The 19,512-nt window shown below is 59.1% G+C and overlaps 1 protein-coding gene across 1 annotated transcript; it reads left to right on the top strand.

The window, feature by feature from the left end:
• The first annotated feature begins 1,289 nt into the window (after positions 1-1,289).
• Positions 1,290-18,367, top strand: ARL8A (ADP ribosylation factor like GTPase 8A). The gene is made up of 7 exons (XM_040616495.1): positions 1,290-1,550; positions 11,128-11,208; positions 11,979-12,052; positions 13,930-14,023; positions 15,219-15,286; positions 16,318-16,388; positions 16,527-18,367. The coding sequence occupies exons 1-7, from the start codon at positions 1,428-1,430 to the stop codon at positions 16,574-16,576; spliced, it is 561 nt and encodes a 186-aa protein (XP_040472429.1). The 5' UTR covers positions 1,290-1,427; the 3' UTR covers positions 16,577-18,367.
• The last annotated feature ends 1,145 nt before the right edge of the window (positions 18,368-19,512 follow it).

A 19,512-nucleotide genomic window follows, 5' to 3' on the forward strand; every position in this document is an offset into this window, starting at 1 on the left:
TTGTGACACTGCGCTGGCTCCTGGCTCTGCAGAGGTCTTGTCTTGAGAAATCAAAGTGTAAAAATACAAAAGCGCATGCGGCCAGTTACCGGGGGAAACTGAGGCCTGAGGGCAAAGCCCCAGGGCAAAGCCCAGCCTCCAAACCCACGAACCAGTCACTGCCCCACGGCTGAAAAGCAAAGAGCAGGTGAAAGAGGTCCCCTTGCACCTCCCGCAGCATTGGACCTCTGGGTCACCCTTACTGCACCCGGCAGTGTCTGCTGCATCTGGGGAGCTGGGGTCCCTGTGGGGACCTCACCCTCACCACCGCCAGCTGCCACATCATCCTTCAGGAGCTTCCAGCGCTTCCGCATGGTGGCCTCCATCAGCCCTGAGCAAAGGGCACCCATGGCAGCGCAGTGGCTCCCACCATGCCACCCAAGCTGCCTCGGCCCCTGGGCGGGCACTTTTCTTCCTGGTGCATCTCAGGCAGGTGATGAAGGGGGAGCGTGGTGTGGGCTGCAGTGGGGCTGGGGGGCAAAGGGCCAGTCCCACCGCCTTGTGGGACTCCCAGCTGCACAGGCGAGCTGCCCTCCAGGGGATGAGACGCGTGAGGGTGCAGGAATGGGGGTCTGTGCAGCTGGCATGGTTGGAGCCAGGTGCTGGCCGCTGCAGAGGCTCTGTCCCAGGGTGCAGGATGTGTGCCAGCCAGTGCAGGCTGCTTGACATGTGCTGTCTGGTGCAGGCTGCCAGGTGCAGGGGTCACTGGGTGCGAAAGGGCACAGGGGGTTGTGGGGGGGGTGGGGCGTTGATGGCTGCAGCAGGTGCAGGGCTCTGCAAGGTGCCAGGGCTGCTGGGTGCAGGGGTGGCGCCGGGTGCAGGGTGCAGGGGTGCTGGGGGAACAGGGATGCAGGGTGCAGGGGTGCTGGGAACAGGGATGCAGGGTGCAGGGGTGCTGGGAACAGGGATGCTGGGTGCAGGGGTGCTGGAGGCGCAGAACGCAGTGGGTGCTGGGTGTCAGCATGCACGTATGCCAGGAGTGCAGGGTGTAGGGGTGCAGGATGCTGGGGTTGCTGGATGCAGGCGTGCCGGGGCGCAGACGTTCTGGGTGCGGGGGGTGCAGGGCGCTGGGTGCCCGGGATGCGGGGTGGCGGGCCGGGCCGGGCCGTGCCGTGCGGGAGTTACCGCGCCCGGTTGCGGAAGATCCTCCCATCCGACAGGGGGCGGCAGGGGCGGCGGGCGGCGCGCGGGCCCCACCCGGCGCGCGCGGGGCGTGGGGCGGCGCGCGGCGGTGCGGCAGGGGGGCGCGCGGCGCGCGGACAATACCGGGGCGGCGGCGGCGGCGGCTCGAACCCGCTCGGCTCGGCCCGGACCCGCTCGGCCCCCGCTCGGCTCCGCCCCGCCGCGGCCCCGCTCGGCTCGGCCCCGGCCCCGGCTCGGCCGGCACCATGCTGGCGCTCTTCAACAAGCTGCTGGACTGGTTCCGGGCGCTCTTCTGGAAGGAGGAGATGGAGCTGACGCTGGTGGGGCTGCAGTACTCGGGCAAGACCACCTTCGTCAACGTGATCGCGGTGAGCGCCGCCTGCGCGCCCCCTGCGCAGCGCCCCGGCACGGCCCCGCGGCCCAGCCCTGCCGGGCGGGGAGGGGGCGGGGGGGCTGGGCTGCGCGCCCCCCGGCTCGGCCCCTGCGCCTTGCAGGCCCCGCGGCACCCCGTCTCCCGGCACCCCGCCTCCCCGCGCCCGCAGCCCCCGCGTTCGCCCCCGCCTCGCACCCCCCACGTCGCTCCGCCCTGGTGCGCCCCAGCCCGGAAACGCGTGTGGGGAGGGGGCGGGCGGGGGGCGCGGGCCGGGGCAGGCCTCGGCCTTTGCTCCCCGCGTCCCCGGTGCCGGGCGCGGCGGCCGCAGGCGGAGCAGGCCCCGGCCGCCGGGGAACGGAGCTCGGGACGGCGGCCGGGCCCTGGGCGGCGGCTGCTGCTGCCCGGGATTGCGGGGGCCCGGGCAGCCGGGGGGAGCCCCGGCCCTCGCCCCCTCCGCGGCAGCGCTTTGTCATCGCCGGGCCCTGCCGCTGCCGGGGCCTCGCGAGCGCCCTGCCGGGCCCGCTGCCGCTGGACTCTCGCTCGGCGGCCGCTGTTGGAGGTGCCTGCCTCCCCCGCGGCCAGCGCCTGCCGTCCGGGGGTGCCGCCGCCACGGCAGCGCGGCCTCCGCACCCGAGAGGGGCGGCAGCACCCGCCGGAGCAGCCCTGCAGCCCTGGCCTCTCCCTGGCTGCGCCTCCTCAGCCGCAGGGGCCCTGGCTCTGGTGGCGGAGCGGCAGCTGGGGGCCCTGGGTCCCAGAGCCCAGGGTGCGGTTTCACCCGTGGGGGTGCCTGGCAGAGCCTCCCCCCGTGATTTTGGGTGGCTCTCGCCCTCTCCAGATGCCGTGCTGCGAGGCGGGAGCCGCTGGCAGGTGGGTCAGGAGGGCACAGGCTGGGGTTGTCACTCCCGGGCAGTTCCATGGAAGGAGGCAGGTGCGGATTCTCCGGCTGTCCTGGCTCCCCTGTGGTCCCCCTCGTCCGTGCCTGCTGATTTGCTCGGTGCCCTGGCTCCAAGGCCAGGCGAGTTACTTCTCCTTGCTTGGGGTGCAGGAAGCTGCTGGGCTGCCAAAGGAGATTCTGCAGCTAATTTGGAGGCTTCATTGCACTGCAGCAGTGCCCCCCAGGAGGGTTGCCCTTGGTGCTGGGTGCTGCTGGGATGAGAATATTTTTCCTGAAGTGCCCAGGTGCAGAGAGATGATGCCTTAAAATGCTTTTTGTCCTGGAGACAATGGTGCCCCTGCTCTCGAGCTGCTTTGCTGGCAGTCACCACACCGTGCTCGTGCTGATTCTCCCAGCAGACCCACGCCAGCCTCAGGGGACAGGGAGCTTTGTGGCTCTGGGTCAGTGACCATGAGCACCAATCCTTTTTTGGGGTGACTTCTTCCTCACCATTTGTATGTTTAAAGGTCCTTTTTTTGCAGTCCCGTGCTGGGGTGGTATGTGGCCATGCCACATGTGGGCTAGTCCTGCTCTGGACCCGCCATACACTGCTAGCCTGTTAGTAGCAACGAAGGCTGCATTAAAAATGGAAAAGTTATTTAGCGCCTTTTTTAATAACCAGAAAAGCATTAAAGGGGTGATGGAGCTTTATCCCAAACCTGCTGGGCTGTTTTACCTGTGCAGGGCTAGAAATCCTGCAACAGCTCTTTTGCCAGCCTGGCTCGCCTTTCCCCGTGTGCCTCTTGCTCTCCCAGGCATACCTGCAGCTGATGAGGCTCAGCATGGACTTTGGTGGGGTTCCTGCTTCTGCAAGTAAATGCTTCATACCTGGCGGTTTTGCTGTGTGCAAGACCCGTGCACCAAGACTCTCTCCACTTAGTATTGCCAGTGTAGGGAAAAGTGACATCCAGGAATTACAGCAGCTCTTGAGGGAAGCTCTCCATGCACGGGCTGGGTTTGTGGTCGTCTGGTGCATCAGGAGGTCTGTGGTGGGGTGTTTAGCACCCTTGCAGAGCAGTCAGGCTCAGGGTGCTGAGCAAGGAGCTCAAGTCCCTGCTGCAGTTTTATCTCTGTCTGTGAAGTTACTTGGAAAGTTCAGATTTTGTGGCAGATACATGCAAAAAAAGAGGCACTGACCTCTGAGAAAACATCCTGTAAATAAGAACTTGTTTGGGACAGCTAGGTAACAGCCTGACACACAGAAAATTCCAACTCAACAGGAACTGCGTGAGAACTGTTTGAGCCGTCTGGCTTTGAGGTGACATAATGAGAGTGTTAGAAGGGGAAGCAGCTGTGATTTTGGCTTTGGGGGGTGCAGAGAACCCGTTCTGAAGAGTATCAGATTTTGACGTTGTTGGAGAGATCTTCCAAGAAATCTCTGCAGATGCAGGTGATGCTCCCCAGCTCACAGGGCGATGCTGGAGCTGGAGCTGCTCTGGGGGGCTTGGTGCCATCCTTCTCTTCCAGGATTTTTAGCTGCATTTGGCTGAAAATGGAATCCAGTTGCCTGGAAGATTGGGTGGTTTCCTACAGTAGCCCAGAGCTATGTCTGTGCCGGGCGGAGGCTTTGCCGAAGGCAGCCACAATTGGAGGAGATTAATCTCCCTGGGTCACCTGGCTGGGGTTTTTATTTTTCAGGGCTCATTTTTTCTTTCCCTGGCTGTTGGGAGCCAAAGCTTGGAAGTCCTGCATGCAAAGGAGGGTTGAAAGGCTGTAAAACACATCTAGACTTGGTTTTAACCTGAAGCCAGTGGCTTCTACCTGCCTTTTTCCCCAGTCTGAGGGTGATGAGAGTGAGACTAGAGGGTGTCAGGAGCTCATCAGCAGGTGCTGGGGATCAAAACCCATCGGTGCAGGACATGTTCAGAGAAAGAGTATTTTGCTGCTGTTGATTGAAAGTCACAGATCATCCACCTGTGCTAGCCTTCCAAGGGAGCAGAGCCACAGCAACTGGGTGCAGGGATGTTGGATCTGCATGGTGGGGGGGCCTGGGGCAGTATCCTGTGCTTGAGCACCGCTCGGAAAGTTATTTGAATTAATGCTGCAAGAGGAAACCACATCAGCCTTGTATGTGGCATCAGGTAGGATGATGGATGCTGTGGCAGCTGGCCAGCTCTCTGACAGTGCTGCTGGTGGAGGCACATCCCAGCAGTGGCTCAGGGGACCACAGAGCTCAGCACCTGCTCCCACTGTCCCTGGAGAGCCACTGTCCCCCTGTGCTGACCAGCTGACCCGTCTCGGTAGGATGCACTTAGGTGCCTGAGCCTGGGAGGGGAGGCAGCATCTCCAGGTCACGCAAGGTCTCCAGGGATTGCTGGGGAGGTGGAGAAGAGAGGACCTGGTGTGAATGCTGCAGAAGCAGCAAGGAGATCTTGCTCTGATGCACTGTCACTTGTCTGTCTGGCACCTGCCTCTCCTAGTAACTCTGGACGTGCTCCTTGTGTGGGGTCTGGCAGGGCCAAGATGGGGTGGGAGACGGATGCGAGTCCTTGTGTGGGGCAGTTGTTCTGCCTCCGCATGCAGAGTCTGGGCCCTTGACAGCTGCTTTCGTCGCACCTGAGCTTCATAATACAGAATGTGGTAGGTTTTTTGGGGCTGTTTCTCCATGTTTCTGGAAGAGGAGAAAGCGGCTGGGGCACAGTCTTGCCTTGCTGCTGCAGGATCTGTCATCATGAGCTAAGAAAAAATGGACAGTGGGTTTTTTCCATGATCATGGAATCATAGAGGAGTTTGGGTTGGAAGGGACCTTCAAAGGTCATCTGGTCCAATCCCCCTACTGTGAGCAGGGACATCTACTAGATCAGGTTGCTCAGAGCCCTGTCCAGCCTGACCTTGAGTGTTTCCAGGGATGGGGCATCTACCGCCTCTACGGGCAACCGTGGCTGTGTTTTGCCAACCTCATTTCCTCACCTCAATGGTGGGCCTTTATAAGGGCCTCTGTCTTCTGTGTGCACGTGTGTGTCTGGGGGTCTGAGCACCAGCAACTGGTCTCAAATCAGGGTTCAGAGGGCACTTGTCCCTGGTGCAGGGGATGCCCATGCTTACAGCTCACCAGCTGGGAAGAGCAACTGTCCCACCCTGGGTCTGATGTGTGCTGGCATCATGTTGTGCCCAGGTGATGGGTTTTGGGACTGCCGTACCCCTGGCCAGGCTTACCTGGGCTCAAGCATGTGCAGGTGCTGGGGTTGAGCCAGGTGTGGAAGCATCTGCCCAGCCATGCGTGTCCCACGGCGTGGGTGCTGTCTGCCGGGCAGGAACACTGATGCATCCTGAAGAACCCAAGTGTAGTCCTTGAATCCCCCCTCAGCATGACCTGAGGTCCGGACATAGCAAACACCTGCTAATTAAGGAGTGGTTTCATATTTATTTATTTATTTATTCATTTATTTTTAATTAAAGAGCACAAAGTTAAAAGGCAGCCCCGGAAGAATATAAACATCAGTGAGATTGCAAATCTGAAAGGTAGCATGAGCCTTGAGAGGCCTGGGTTGGAGATTTCTGGTCTTTCAGAGCAGAGCAACCTTGGAGATAGTTCCAGCTTCAGAGAACTAAGGACTGCCAGGCTGTGGTAAGCTTATTTCTCTGTCCTTATGGCAACTGCTGGTCTCTGCTCTGGCAGTTGTCCTGGACCTCCTGGTCCCTCCAGCAGCCACCTTCTCCTATGGTCTCGCCCCTGGGGATGCCTTGTCCCAGAGGATCTGGAGTCCTCTGAGGTGTTGCCTGCAGCCCCCGTGTTGCAGGGTTGGCTTGGGATGTGCAGTGTAGAGCAGTTCTGCTTCAGTCCTGTCCCACGTCGATCCCTGAGCTCACAGGACTGGGCCTTCTCGGTGCCTTGCTTGGATCCAGAGACTTTTGCTTTTCTCCAAAGTTTCTATAACAGACTGCTCTGCTATGAAGTAGTGCTGATGCTGGTGGGGGCTGTGCATGTCCAGCACCCCAAAGCCTGGGCCAGCAGCAAGTGGTCACTCTAGAGCCACCAATGCTTTATGGGGCCACCACCACTGTCCCTCTGTCCAGATGCTGCCTCATTACGGACGCATCCTGAACAAGAGCAACTGCTAATGAATTTGTAGGCACTTGTGGGGTCTGTCTGGATGGAGGTGGGAGCAAACATTGCTGTAGCTCTTGCACAGAGCAGATGCCGTCTCCATCTTGGAGTTGAGAGCTGTGCCGAATGTCCTTGGGGAGCTGCTGGGAGCACCTCATATATGTCAGTGGGTCTTCACCTCAAACAGGGCATTGGGTCAGTGCAGCCATCCAGGGTGTTTTGGGCTGTGATGCAGTGCTGAAAAAGCAAAAGCAGCCCAAGGATTTTCCCTTTCATCTGAGAAACCTTGTTTTTATGAAAGAAGTTGAGCTTGCAGTGTTGGTTACACCGGCGTCACCAGGGCTCCAGGGTCAGCTGGCGTATGGCCTGTCTACCATCCTCAGGCTTGTCCCCAGATGACATTTTTACTTCTGAGGTACAGAGTCTGTGGGCTCAGGGAGGGCAGTACAGCCTGTTTCAGTTCTGGTAGCATCATGGGGAACATAGCCAGGAGGGGGCCCGTGGGTTTTCCACCATACTGAAAGCCTGCAGTGTTGAATTTCCAAGCTGAGGGGTGCTGCAGAGCCAGACTGTGTGTGTTAATTGCAGGTGGTGGTGGTACCATCTGCTTTGGGGTGGAGGGGGACTGGGGTACCCATCCCTGTCCTGCAGCACTCTGCTTGTCCAGCTCCAGCTGCTGGCCTGCCTGCAGCAATGGGCTCTGGCCGACACAGGTCCCTTCAGCGTGATCACCTCTGCACGAAGGTTTTAAAACCAAAGCATGGTGAGGGTTTGGGGCAAAAGTTGGGATTGTCTCATTTGTGGACCCGCGGGGCTCTTCCTCCTTGCTGCCAGCCCTGGAGTAGCTCCATCCTGCCTGGCTCCAGGTGGCAGCCCCCTTCCCAGGTCTCTGGGTTCCCTGGGAGGGCTGTGTTGCTCTTGGGGACAGCCCTGTACCCTCCCGTGTCTTCTGCAAGGGGACACAGGAGGCCGTGCTATAGGTGCCCTGTGATGCTCAGGGCCCCAAAGAGCTGTAAGACCTGCCATAAAAGGGAAACGTAAAGGCTTGGCTTAAATTTGGCTTTTTCCCATCCGAATGGGGTACTCGGGGTCAAGCATCTGACTGAATGGCTTGGCTTGGTGATGGAGACATGCTGGGGTGCTGGGCCGAGCCCATGCAGCAGTGCTGGTCTTTTTTAACTGTTTCAGAGAAGAGCTCCTGGAAGAGCAGTGGCTTTGCAAGTGAAGCTTGTGGCTGCCAGGTGCTCCCACCCTGTGCTGTGCACAAAGCCAGTTGGGAGGTTACAGGTGACAAATTAAACCCCCTGTGTTTCTTTCCAGGTTGGAGCTCGGACAGGGTTCAGCAGAGACTTGGCTGTGCCACACAGCAGGAGACGCCTGCAGGAGTGTAGGGCTGGATGGTGTTGAAGGTGCTCCAGGTGCTGGTGGGTGCCATCCAGCCTGGGGCGTGTTGGGACATCTGTCTCTGCCCCATGGAGGACCATGTTCTGGTGGAGACATGACTTAAGATGACCAGGGGCTGGGCTTTCGCCGCTGCCATCTCTGGTCCCCATGGAATGGCTTGTTTGTTAGCACCTGGGATATGGGGCTGCAAAGCAGCCAGTAGTGGGTTATCAAGAGCAGATTGTGTCAAATCAGTGTCATCCTGTGCTCGGACAGGGTGGCAGCTGCCTGGCCACAGCAGGGAGCAGGACCTGGCCTCCTTGGCTCGGCACGTTGCTCACCAGAGCTGGTGAATGTGGCGTGGGGGTAAGGTTGTTGGCCCGTGCCAGCTAGCCAAGGTCCCAGGTGCTGGCTGAGCAGGGGACAATGCTGAAATGACGGGTGATGTGGTGTCCACATGCATATGGCAGAGCATGTGGCTCAGAGTGAGCTGGGGGCACTGTTTGACCCCGGAAAAGCTGGATCCTGGCCACCTCTTCCAGTAACCTAACTGGAAAGTGGGGGGGCTGGGCAGGAAGGTCATTTGTCTTCTAGCCAGGACACCGAAGCAGGGTGGTTTGGGCAGGGTGCTGAGGGGACCTAGGTAAAACCAAGAGCCTGCAAAGACCTGATCCACCCATTGTAGCCACAAAATCCATCTTGCCTACAAGGATTTTTACACCTGGTAGAATCCCATTCCTAAGCAATCAGTGTGGCTGGGCGTGATCACTGGGGTCAGCACGGATGCTGTGTCCATTGCATAACCAAAACTTGGGGGAAGGATGCGTCCAGCGAAGTTTTTGCGTGCCTTCAGCTGGGCTGGTGGAGCAGTGGAGCTGCAGATGGCTGGACCCTTGCAGGTAGTTGAAGATGTGCTGGAGGTGTTAGTGTCTGGGACAGCTGGAGGGGGAAGAGGGGACATTGTGTTGCTTTCAGAGAGCAGCCGATGGAGAAGGAGCTCAGCATGTTACAGCGCTTTGAAGACAATGATGCGGGTGGCAGGACAGCAGGGACCACGCACAGGCCATCCTGGACCACATTGTGTTGTGTTCCCAGCCTGGCCTTTTCTGGACAGCAGGAGTGGTTTTGTGTTGGCCCCTTGGCTGCAGGCAGCCTGGGGGCAGGCGCTGTGGCGGGGGGCAGGATTTGGGGCAGGGAGCAAGGCTGTGCTCCACTTATGAAGACATGCCTGCTCCCATCTCTTGAGGGAAAGCAGAAATGATTCCTGGCTTCTGCAGCCCATCCCTTCCTGGAAGAAGAGCTACCATCACATGTGAACCATGTCTTAGGTGACTTTCACATAGCCAGCAGTTCCTGTGGTATGGTCCGGGATCCCCAATGGAGGTGCCTGCAGCTTCCAAGAGCACTTCAGCAATTGCCCTCCACATCTGATAAAAGCCTGATAATTCCTTAAAACCTCGTCCATAAAGCCAAGTTGAGTGTTCAGCCTCAGTCCACAGGAGACATCCCCCATGTCTGCTGGTGGTAGAGGGATTCCTGCCTGCTTCCCCTCTGCCCCTGCACCCTTCCTGCCAGTGCCCGGAGTGGTTTCTGGGTGCACCATGGCTCAGAGACCCCTTGGCTGACAGGCTTTGCTGATAAATGCAAAAGGGAAATGAAAAAGGGAAGTGGTGCGTGTTGCAGAACTGTTGGAAGAGGTCAGGAAAACCCTGGGGACTTGCTGACATGGTGGGTCTGGAGGAGCTGTTGGTTCAACCAGATACAAAATTCTGCTTATCAGAAAATGCCATAAATTGCCTTCCATTTTTGAGGTTTGTGTTAACTGAAAGAAAACCCAGAAAATCCTAGAGAAACTGCGATTTAAAGCCAGTAGAGAGCTGCTGGGGATGAGTTCAGTTGTGGTTCATGGTTTCTGCAGGTTTTTGCAACTGATGGCCAAAAGCTCCAGTGCTGTTATCCTGGTTATCCAGCCTTCTTCCCTGTCAGCTTCCCTGGCATCCTGCACCAGGGCCTTCCACAAGGATGCATTTAAAACGCGAAGAGGATAAACCTGTTCTGAGTCGTGAGGCTGCCTCCCAGGTGGGAGGGTGCTAGAGGCAGAGAGTGAAGGGCTGTGGCAGCTCCTGCGGTTGTGTTGCTGCTGGGGCTGCATGGAGCATTCCCCTCTCTTGCTCGGCCTGGGACTGTCTTGCAGCATTGGGATTTGAGCAGCAAACTGGAAGGTGGAGTGGGCTTTAACGGACCAGTGCCGTGTTGTCCTTCTGCTGCAGTGCCGGACTTGCGGGCTGGTGAACCGGCATCTTGCTGCGGCAGCAGAGGGACAGCTCCTGCTCACCGCTCCGGCAGGACTAACCTAGTTTCACAGCGGCCCTGGGATGCTGCGTATCCGTGGCGATTTCACGCTTCTCCTGCCTGATGCGGCTCAGCGCTGCACTGCTGGAGAAAACGTGTCAGCAGCTCCTGGGGCCGGGGCGGGGGGACCCTTTGTGTGTCCCCCCACGTCACCCGACATGAGCACCCAGCTCTTGCGCACGGGCAGGGTGCAGGGACTGGAGGAGCCATGCAGGCAGGCTGCAGGCAGGCTGCAGGCAGGCAGCAAACTTGCAAAGAAGAAGTCAGTCTGGTTCAGGCTGGGCCATACATGATCCCAAGCAGGAAACGTGCCAGAGCGCCCAGGACTCGTGGCTGGAAAGGAGCCGATGCAGGAGGTGACTCCCTTGGGCGAGGGGCCGGGCCAGCTGCCTGCGCCCTGTGGGGGTCCTTGCAGGGCCGCCAGCAGGTTTTGTGGGACAGGCTTGGGCCTGGCACAGCTGACCTGAGGTCACTGCAGCAGCTGAAGGTCTTGGCCTCCTCCTGCAAAGGGCTTGGGGATCCGCCTGGAAGGGGCTGGGTTGGGTGAGCCTCTGCCACCCCACCAAGACAGCAGGATGGCTGGGGCTGGGGGCGGCAGCTCACTGCAGAGCTGGGGGCTTCACCAGGGCACCCTGCACCCCACGTAGCAGCAGCAGTTCTGTCCTGCAGACGTGTTGTCTCCTTGGCTCTAATTTTGCTCCTGGTGTGAACCAGGAGGGGGTTTGTGCCGTGCCTGCTGCAGGGCTGGCAGAGCGTTTGGGGTTATTTCTAGGCATGCTGTCAGCCTCGCTGCACTGCTCAGGGCAGGCTGGTGGGGTTCTGCCTCCTAACGCAGTTTTACCTTGTTCCTTGCAGTCAGGACAGTTCAACGAAGACATGATCCCAACAGTGGGCTTTAACATGAGGAAGATCACCAAGGGGAATGTTACCATAAAGGTAAGGTGCAGATGTTATTGCCGGTGGGTCCTCTTGCAATGAAAGGTGGGAGGGAGATTGGTGGGCCTTCTGCTGGAGGTTGAAGGATGCCAGCAACCCTGGCTGCAGTTGGCAAGATCTGCCCTGTTAGGCTCCTGCGGGTGCCTGTCAGAGGAGATGATGGGAAGGGATGTAGGAGATCTGGACCCCTGCAGTAAGAGCTAGTCTGGGCTGCGAAGCTGGACGTTTTCTTATACCTCTGGCTTGCTGGTGGGGACTCATGGATATGGTCACCTTGCTGAGGGTGGGAGCAGTCATGGCTTGCAGTGGTGGTGTCTGCCTCAAGAGCAAAGGGAAAGGAGGTTTCTGCCCCTTCTGGATCTTTCAAGGGCCCTGAGTTGGATTGGGAAGTAAGTGTGATGGGCTTGAAAAGCTGATTGGGGATCTCTTCCTGCTGCAGAAACATTACCAAGAGCATGCTGAGTGGTTTGAAATGACAGGTGCATCAGTGAAAGGCCAGGAGGTGCGGTGGGCTTTGGGAGGAGTGCCCCAGCTTGGGCCAAGGGGTCCCTCTATGCCATCAGAGGCACATCACAGGAGGTGTTCGACACTTCCCAGCCGCCCTTCCTGAGATGTTGCCTTTCTTTGAGTCAGGAGCCTCCTCGTTAGGTTTGAGCCGGAGAGGAGGGGATGGCAGTGGGTTTGGTGCATGCCTGGTGCTCTGGCTGGGTGCTCTGGGGAAGGGTCATGGGCAGAACGGTAGGGTAACCATGACCATCTCCCTCTCACAGCTCTGGGACATAGGTGGCCAGCCACGGTTTCGCAGCATGTGGGAGCGGTACTGCCGTGGAGTGAGTGCCATCGTGTGAGTATGCCTGGGAGCTGGGAGTCCCATCACCCATGCAGTGGTGCTGAGCCCCACTAGCAGGTGGGGGCACAGTCCCATCACCCCACCCAAGAGTGCTGGGCAGGCCTGAGCAAGGGAAACCGCAGTGCCTTCGCTGCCGGAGCTGTGTCAGGACTTGAGATGCTGCCCCCATGGACTGGTGCCCCCATGGGCTTTGGGCACAGGGCAGCCAGGTCCCCCCAGCCATGTCAGACCCTTCCCTTTCCAGCATCACTCAGCCCGGCTGTTCCTTGGATCTTCCCCTTCCTCGCTCCCCTGCTTCCCCTGTGCTGCCTGTTCATCGCAGGGGCCTCAGCCCTGCGGCCGTCAGTGCGGCTCAGCCCTTTCCAAGAGGCTGGTTTTATGGGTGGCTGCCAGCAGCATGTTTCCAGGTTGTGATGGTGATGTGCTGCCAGATGAATCTTGAGCTGAGAGAAGGAGTCTCTGTGCAACACCCACTGCTGACTATCAGCAAGTTTATGAGTGTCCTCACACATCCCCTGCTTGCAAACATTGTGGTAAGCACAGTCCCAGGGAGCCCAGGCTGGGGATGAGCCTGGCAGGATGCTCATGGGAAGCAGGCTGCCCCCTCCTAGGGACGAGTATTTACCCTGGGAGACCGCATCAGGGTAGCTTAAACACAGTCAGAAAATCAGATTTATGTGATCTTCACCAACTGACCGTGCCCCAGGATTCTGGGGGGCTGGGGTTCTGTACTGCCCTTCCCAACGGTAAGGTCTGGCAGATGAGGAGGAGTGAGGGACCGCGTGTCTTGCCTGTTGGGACAGCAGTGTCTGGTCCTGCCTTTGCTGACTGTCACCATGCTGGGACATGTCCTTGACATTCTTTATTACGTGAGCTTTGCTGTAAATGACAAAATCTCAGTTTTATCACTCCTTTTACTGCCTCCTTCCATAGTTTCGTAATTTTTCCAAAGTGGCCTGTCTGGCTGAGAGGAAATGAGGAGACCTGTGACCATCTGGGTCACACTCCAGTCTACCTTCCTTGCCTCGACTGTGTCGCATCCCTTTTCTCTTGCCTTCAGCCCTGCTTCCCCATCTGGTGTGATGAAGGCTTGTGGCAGTGCCTGGTGGTGTTTTTCCCTCTCCCTCTCAGTACAGCCATCCACATTTTCCTGTGAAAAGCCTAAAGGCTCTTTTCCTATTTTTAATAAACTCCACAAGGCCTGATGAAGCTTGATGGTGTTTCCTACTTCTCTCCCAGCTTCTTGATCTTTAAAATAAGGGCTGCTTTGATCAGTTCCTCTCACTGATTTGGGCTTCACTTATGCCCTTTGCAGGATGAGTGTCTGCCCCGAAGTGTTAAACCCTTCCCTAAATCTCCCCCGTCTGCTCAGGCTGATTGTTGGCTCTGCGTGCCCTTTGCTCCATGCCCAAGACTGCTTCCATCAAGAGGACGAGCAGGGCCTTCCCCCTGTTCTCCACTTGTTGCTCTCTGTTCTGGGTGTCTCAGTAGGAGCTAGCATGTGCACATGAGCCTCACCTGGGTGCGTGGGGGCATGTGTCTTGCAGCTTCCTCTGCCAGGGCAGTGCCTGGGCTTCCTTCCGCCCCCATGCCCCTGCTGCCAATGGGATGGACCCCTGTGGGGATGGGGACAGGGAGGTCACCCGCTCCCCTGGGAGACACGAAGGGCTCTCAGCCCGAGAGCCTTCATTGGGAAGAGAGGTCCTGGGGGAAGGATCCCATTATCCATCACCTCCATGTGCTGGCTGAGGAGGCAGCGGGGCTGGTGCGGCTGTCACGTGAGCAACGTGGTGGTGGCACAGACCTCTCGGCACAGCACTGGGGCATGGGGACCTTGGCAATTGCACTCAGGGGTGTCTCTTCCCTTGCAGGTACATGGTGGATGCTGCCGACCAGGAGAAGATAGAGGCCTCCAAGAATGAACTACACAACTTGCTTGACAAGCCGCAGCTCCAGGGCATCCCGGTGAGCTGTTGCCTGGATAGGTCCCCCCCAGCCCCTCACAGTCCCCTGGCTCGTGGCTGACAGGGTTTGCAGCGAGGGTCTTGCATCTTGCAGAGCAGATTCGGGGAGGGGATCCCCTTCCCTGCTGCACTCCTGTGGGAGCTGGGGCAATGGTGCTTTCTAGCCCAGGGCTTAGCCAGCCAACAGGGAACAGAGCTTTAGAATAGACCTGAAAAAAATCCTGATGTGTGATCTACCCTCTCACATGAATTTGCACCTTATTTATGGTGGGGACATAAGGTCTTGTCTCCTAGGAGAGCACCTGCTGGGCTGTGACATTTGCAGGACTTGGGACATGGTGGCAGCGCAGGGTACTCTGCGCGTGCAGGGGTGGGATGCTTACGGAGCATCCTAAATCAGCATCCTTTGAAAGGAGCTAATTGAGGATCTTGCCACAGATATCAAACGTTCACGGCCAACTAAATTAAGCTCCCAACACAATGTGCTGCATTTGCAGCCCTTCTGAGTTCTCTTTTTTTAAGAATGACTCCACAAATTCAATTTGGGAGATGCTGTGTTACCATGCTGCTGCAGAGGCCCCAGCTTACCCCAAGAGGGCTGCCGCAGCCTCAGCGCTGCCCTTGTCAGGTGACAGTCGCGTGGTGTGCTCCAGAGGGATGAATGAGACCTGGCGGGTGATTATTTCCCTTGCATAGTCTGAGGATGCCTTTGTGGATGTGAAAAGCCTTGAAATAAGGAGAGATCAGTGGATGGTGCAAACAGCCGTTGCTTTTTTGGGCGGGCTGGCTGGCTGCCTGTGAAGAGCAGATTCTGCATGGCATCCACATCTCACTTCTTCCTGGTAACGTTGGATTTAGCTATTTCACTTGACTTTTTGCTCAAAGTCAGTATGAGTCTCCTGAGGATGGCATGACAGATGCTGGTGCCCTTCAGGGAAGACGTGCTGTGGGGTCAGCTTTACACTGGGACTACAGGGTGCACAGGAGGTGCTGTGTGTGGGCTAATTAAGGCTGTTAATTGAAGTGCTCCTTCTGGTTGCCTTCGGAAGGGGTTTTCTCTGTCCAGGCACGTCCTGGTGAAGTGGCCAGCCAGGGCTGTCTTGCATCTCAAGCAGGGCCCGTTTCTGAGTGGCAGAAGCAGGTTCCTGCCTGGTCTGGTGGCCTGAGCTTCAGGCGTCTCCTCTCCCGCCCTGCAGGTCCTAGTCCTGGGGAACAAGCGAGACCTGCCCGGTGCCTTGGATGAGAAGGAGCTCATTGAGAAGATGTAAGTGTGCCAGTGGCGCTGGTGCCTACGGTGGGACTGTGACACAGTGTGACCTTCCTCTGTTCCTGCCATGTCCCCTGGTCACCCTGCCGTGCTCTGCCAGTGCTCTTTCCCCAGCCAGACTGGCATTGCAGTGCCTGGGGTGGGCTGGCAGAGATGAGTGGCTGGGGATGTTGTGAGGTCCCAAGGCAGTGGCTGGTGGAAGTGACATCTCTGCTGGTGGGGACGGGGAGGAGCTGGGAACTGGTGCCAGGGCTGAGTCCCATGTGCCACATGGTGGCGTTGGGGCCCGGCCAGGCACAGTGCTGGGCGGGGGAGCTGGGCTCCAGCCACCCTCTGGCAGCTCTGCCCCGCTGCCTGCTGCGGGCACTGCTCCCCCAGCAGCGGGCAGCCCTCGGTGCCTGGAGGTCAGATCCCGCTCTGGTGTGTGGCACCATCCATGTACCCCTCCCTTATCTTGCCACGTTTTGCCGTGCCAGCACGTGGCCTCGTCTGCCTCCAGAGATGCTGCCTCCAGCCCACCTCCGCGTTGCTGGTGGCCGTCCCCTCCCCAGCAGATGGGGGGAGGGTGCTACACTGACTCGTGGCATCTCTGCTCCCGGCCAGCCACCCCTCAGAGGTCTCCCCTGGCCCATGGCCATCTGTGCAGCTCCTATGCTGCCAGCTTTGTGCTGCTCCCACGGCCTCCCTGCCTCACCTTGCCGCAGGGCTGTGCAGCCAGGGTAGGGTTTAGGGAGGGGAGCTGTGTGATTCTGTGGCCAGGCTCTCCGTGGGGTTGGGTCCCTCCTGCCCTGTCGCATAGTACCCACAGACCAGACCTGGCCGTCAGTCATGGGCATGGTGCGCTGGTGTCATCGCTCAACCCATGTGCAGGTCCCTGGGAGCCTGGGGAGACGTTGCCCCTGCAAAGCATCCCTTGTCTCAGAGCTGAGGCTCAAAGGGAACCTTCAAAGGCTGCCCAGAGGCATCCTCCATCGCTGCTGCTGTGCAGCCCTGGCGGCCTGCAGCCAGAGCTTGCTCCTCTCCTGCAGGAACCTCTCCGCCATCCAGGACCGAGAGATTTGTTGCTACTCCATCTCCTGCAAAGAAAAGGACAACATTGGTGAGTACTGGCAGCTCTGGTGTGTGGCTGGGGGGGCAGCCCGTGCCCATAGGAGCAGCATGCCCAGGCTGTTTGCCCAGGTACAGGAGGGGGCGACAGCCAGAGGGAGAGGCTGCAAGTGTCCCCTTGCCTTCACAGACATCACCCTACAGTGGCTTATCCAGCACTCGAAATCTAGGAGAAGCTGAGATCCCACGGACTGCGGCTCAGATCGGGAAGATGCCATTGTACAAGCCCATGCCCCTTCTCTCTCCTGTTCTGTCCCTCCAGCTCTCTCTCTAGATGGGTATTTTTAGGGGACCCCAGACTCCGCTCGCATTGAGGTGGAGCTCTTGTTTTTATTGTAAAGAAAATGTCTGACTGCCCTCCTCTCCTCCTCTGTCTGTCTCTTCCTCCCATTTTGGCACTGTTCTGTTGTTGTCTGTGTATACAGTATATATATATGTATATATATTTTAATTTTTTAATTTAAGCGATAGCGCTGTTACTAAACTGGGCCCTGTGAGCAGTAGGCAGGCTGTGGGCTCCCCAAGGCCGACCAAGGGTCAGCACTGGGAGGAAGATGAGGGTGGCAGCAGAAGGCAGCCCCTTGGGGATGGGGCTGTGCCAGGCTGCAGGCAGGTCCCCCGGGGCTCCCTTGTCCCATCCCCAGTGTCCTGTCTGAACTCCCAGGCAGAGAACATCCTGGGGATGTCTGGAGCACACCCACCTTGCCCTTCCTTGGGCTTCAGCCCCACGAGCAGGGTTTGGGGGGCAGGTGATGCTGCCCCCCAGACTCCTCGGCCCTCCAGGGGGACAGGGGCTAATCGCAGCCCGCTGCAGTCAGCCTCCCCACCATTGCCTCTGGCCGCCGTGTCACTGCGCCCCAGCCCCTACTCGCCACCCTGCTTCCCTTGTTCCCATGTTCCAGCCCCTGTGCTTGGGCCAAATTCTGCTCTGCTGCCCAGTCCCGTGCTGGGGTGGTGATCCGCAGGGCTGGTGCTAGTGCAGGGAGGGCCCGGTGATGTGGCAGCACCCATGGGGGAAGCAGGGGGCTGGCTTCTGCCTCCTCCCTGGCCCAGCTGCCCCCAGAGGTAGCTCAACCCCACGCAGCTTCTCGGGGCAGCCACGCTGGTTCCCCACGTGCCAAAAAGCATCGCCTGTGCCCGGCTGGGAGCTGCTGGCTCTGCCCTGGCCGAGGACATCGTGTGGGTATGCCGTGGGGGGGGATGGACACGCATGGAGCCACCTGGAGCTGCGCGCGAGGCTGAGAGCCCCTGTGTGCACACGGCTGCCCACCAGAGCCAGGGGTGCTCTGCCTGCCCCGCTCCCCGCACTGGCCGGGGGCTGCGGGGGGATGCAGAGGCGGTGGGGGCAGGGGGCAGTGGGGGCTTGGGGGGGGCACGGTTGGGTCCTTATCCACAGGTGGGGAAAAGGCGAGAGGAAATGTTGCGGTGGTCAGGAAGGCTGTTCCCATCTGTGCCGTGTGATGAGTTGTTGGGTCTCTGCAGGCACAGCCTGAGTGTGTCACCAGGTTGTCTGGGGGCAGGCTGGGGACTTGGCTGCACCGGGGGGACACGCTGGCAGCGGGAGGGTGGGTGTGTGGTAGGGTCAGGTCAGCGGCACAGCGGGCAGGGGGCTGATCTGTCCCCAGGTTGGGGCAGGGGGAGGGTTGCGGTGGCCCAGGGGACAGGGGGCTGCGGGGGCCCCTTTCCCAGCCCTTTACTCGGCTCTGGGGCGGTGAGGTCAGGGGTTTCTCTTCTGTTCTCATTTTTGCAGAATTGCACAAAGAGAGGTTTCCTTTTTTTTTTTTTTTTTTTTTTTTTTTAATTCAATGAATTGTAAAGTGTTGTCAGCCCTCAGCCCCCCCCCTCCCCTCCTTTTCTTTTCTTTTTTTTTTTTTTAAGAGATATTTTGGCTCAGTTTTGACCTCTGTTGAGAAATGATTCTTGTAACTGTACAATTTTTTTGCCTCCTAATAAATTAACAATTTTGCGTTGGGGGGTGTTGTTGCAGTCATGTTACTGCCGTGCTGTCGCTGCTGTCTGTCCCTCCTCAGTGCTGTGGGTGAGGGTCTCTGTCCCCCAGGTGGCACTGGACACCTGTGTGGTCATGCTCACCCGAGGGGTGCTGGAGCCAACTCTGATGGTTCCAGATTCCTCGCTTTCTTGGCCTTGATGCGAAGACAAGCTCGGAGAGCTCTGGCTCGGGCCATTGCTGCTGCTGGACCTTCTCTGCCCCCACATCCTGTCCCAGGGCTGCAGCAGGGCCCTGCTTCCATGCTGGGTTTGGAGTGGGGTTGCAGCACGGTTTGCCCCCTTGCCTGCGCCGGCACCCGCATGGAGGCTGTGGCCACTGCTGGCAGGGGCGCCCCTGCCCCGTGTCCCCTGGGGGCCGGCCAGACCGACCCCCACCAGGGTTTACCTGGGTGCCAGGGCCCACGGGGGTGCTCTGCTTGCCGTGGGACTACGTGTGATGGTGCTGCCCGCGCCCTCCCTGCCCCCCTCCCGGCTCGCCCCCCCCACGCATCCAGCCCCATGGGGCCACAGCAACAAGCCCGGCTTTGTTCGCCCTTGGCCCGGGCACAGGACGGAGCAGCACAGATCGAGCGCATGAGCTGCCCCGGCTCCCTCCCTCCCACCGCCCCCGAGCCCTCACAGAGACCCCACTCGCCCTGTGGGGATGCAGGGGGGCGAGGACATGGTGGGCAGCCTGGGCTCTGCTCCCCGCCTTCCATCCCTGTGCCAGGATGAGACCCCCCTCTTCTCCTCGGCCACTCCCAAGCTGAGGCCCAGCGCGGGCTAGGGGGGAGGAAAGGAAAAACCCAGTTTTGTGCTCAAGGAAGAAAACTGGGGCTTTTGTTTCCCTGGAAACAGGGCTGTGAAAGCAAAGCCCGGTGGGTGTCGATGCTGCACAAAGCCTGCAGTGAGCCCCTCGCATTCACCCGGCCGTAGCAACCGTCTCCCTTGCCCTGGCATTTCGTGGGCTGGGGCGGGTGCCAGCGGCAGGACAAGGAGCTTTAACAGCTCCGGTGGACTGGGCTGGTGTAGCCAGCCTGCCCTCCGCTGGATCCCACCGCCCAGCTGCTCCCCTGGGCTCCCCCTGGGTGCAGGAGCCTTGGGCAGGAGGTGGAGGAGGGGCTTGG

The sequence above is a fragment of the Falco naumanni genome, chromosome 17 (assembly GCF_017639655.2).
Source record: "Falco naumanni isolate bFalNau1 chromosome 17, bFalNau1.pat, whole genome shotgun sequence".
NCBI classification, from domain to species: domain Eukaryota; kingdom Metazoa; phylum Chordata; class Aves; order Falconiformes; family Falconidae; genus Falco; species Falco naumanni.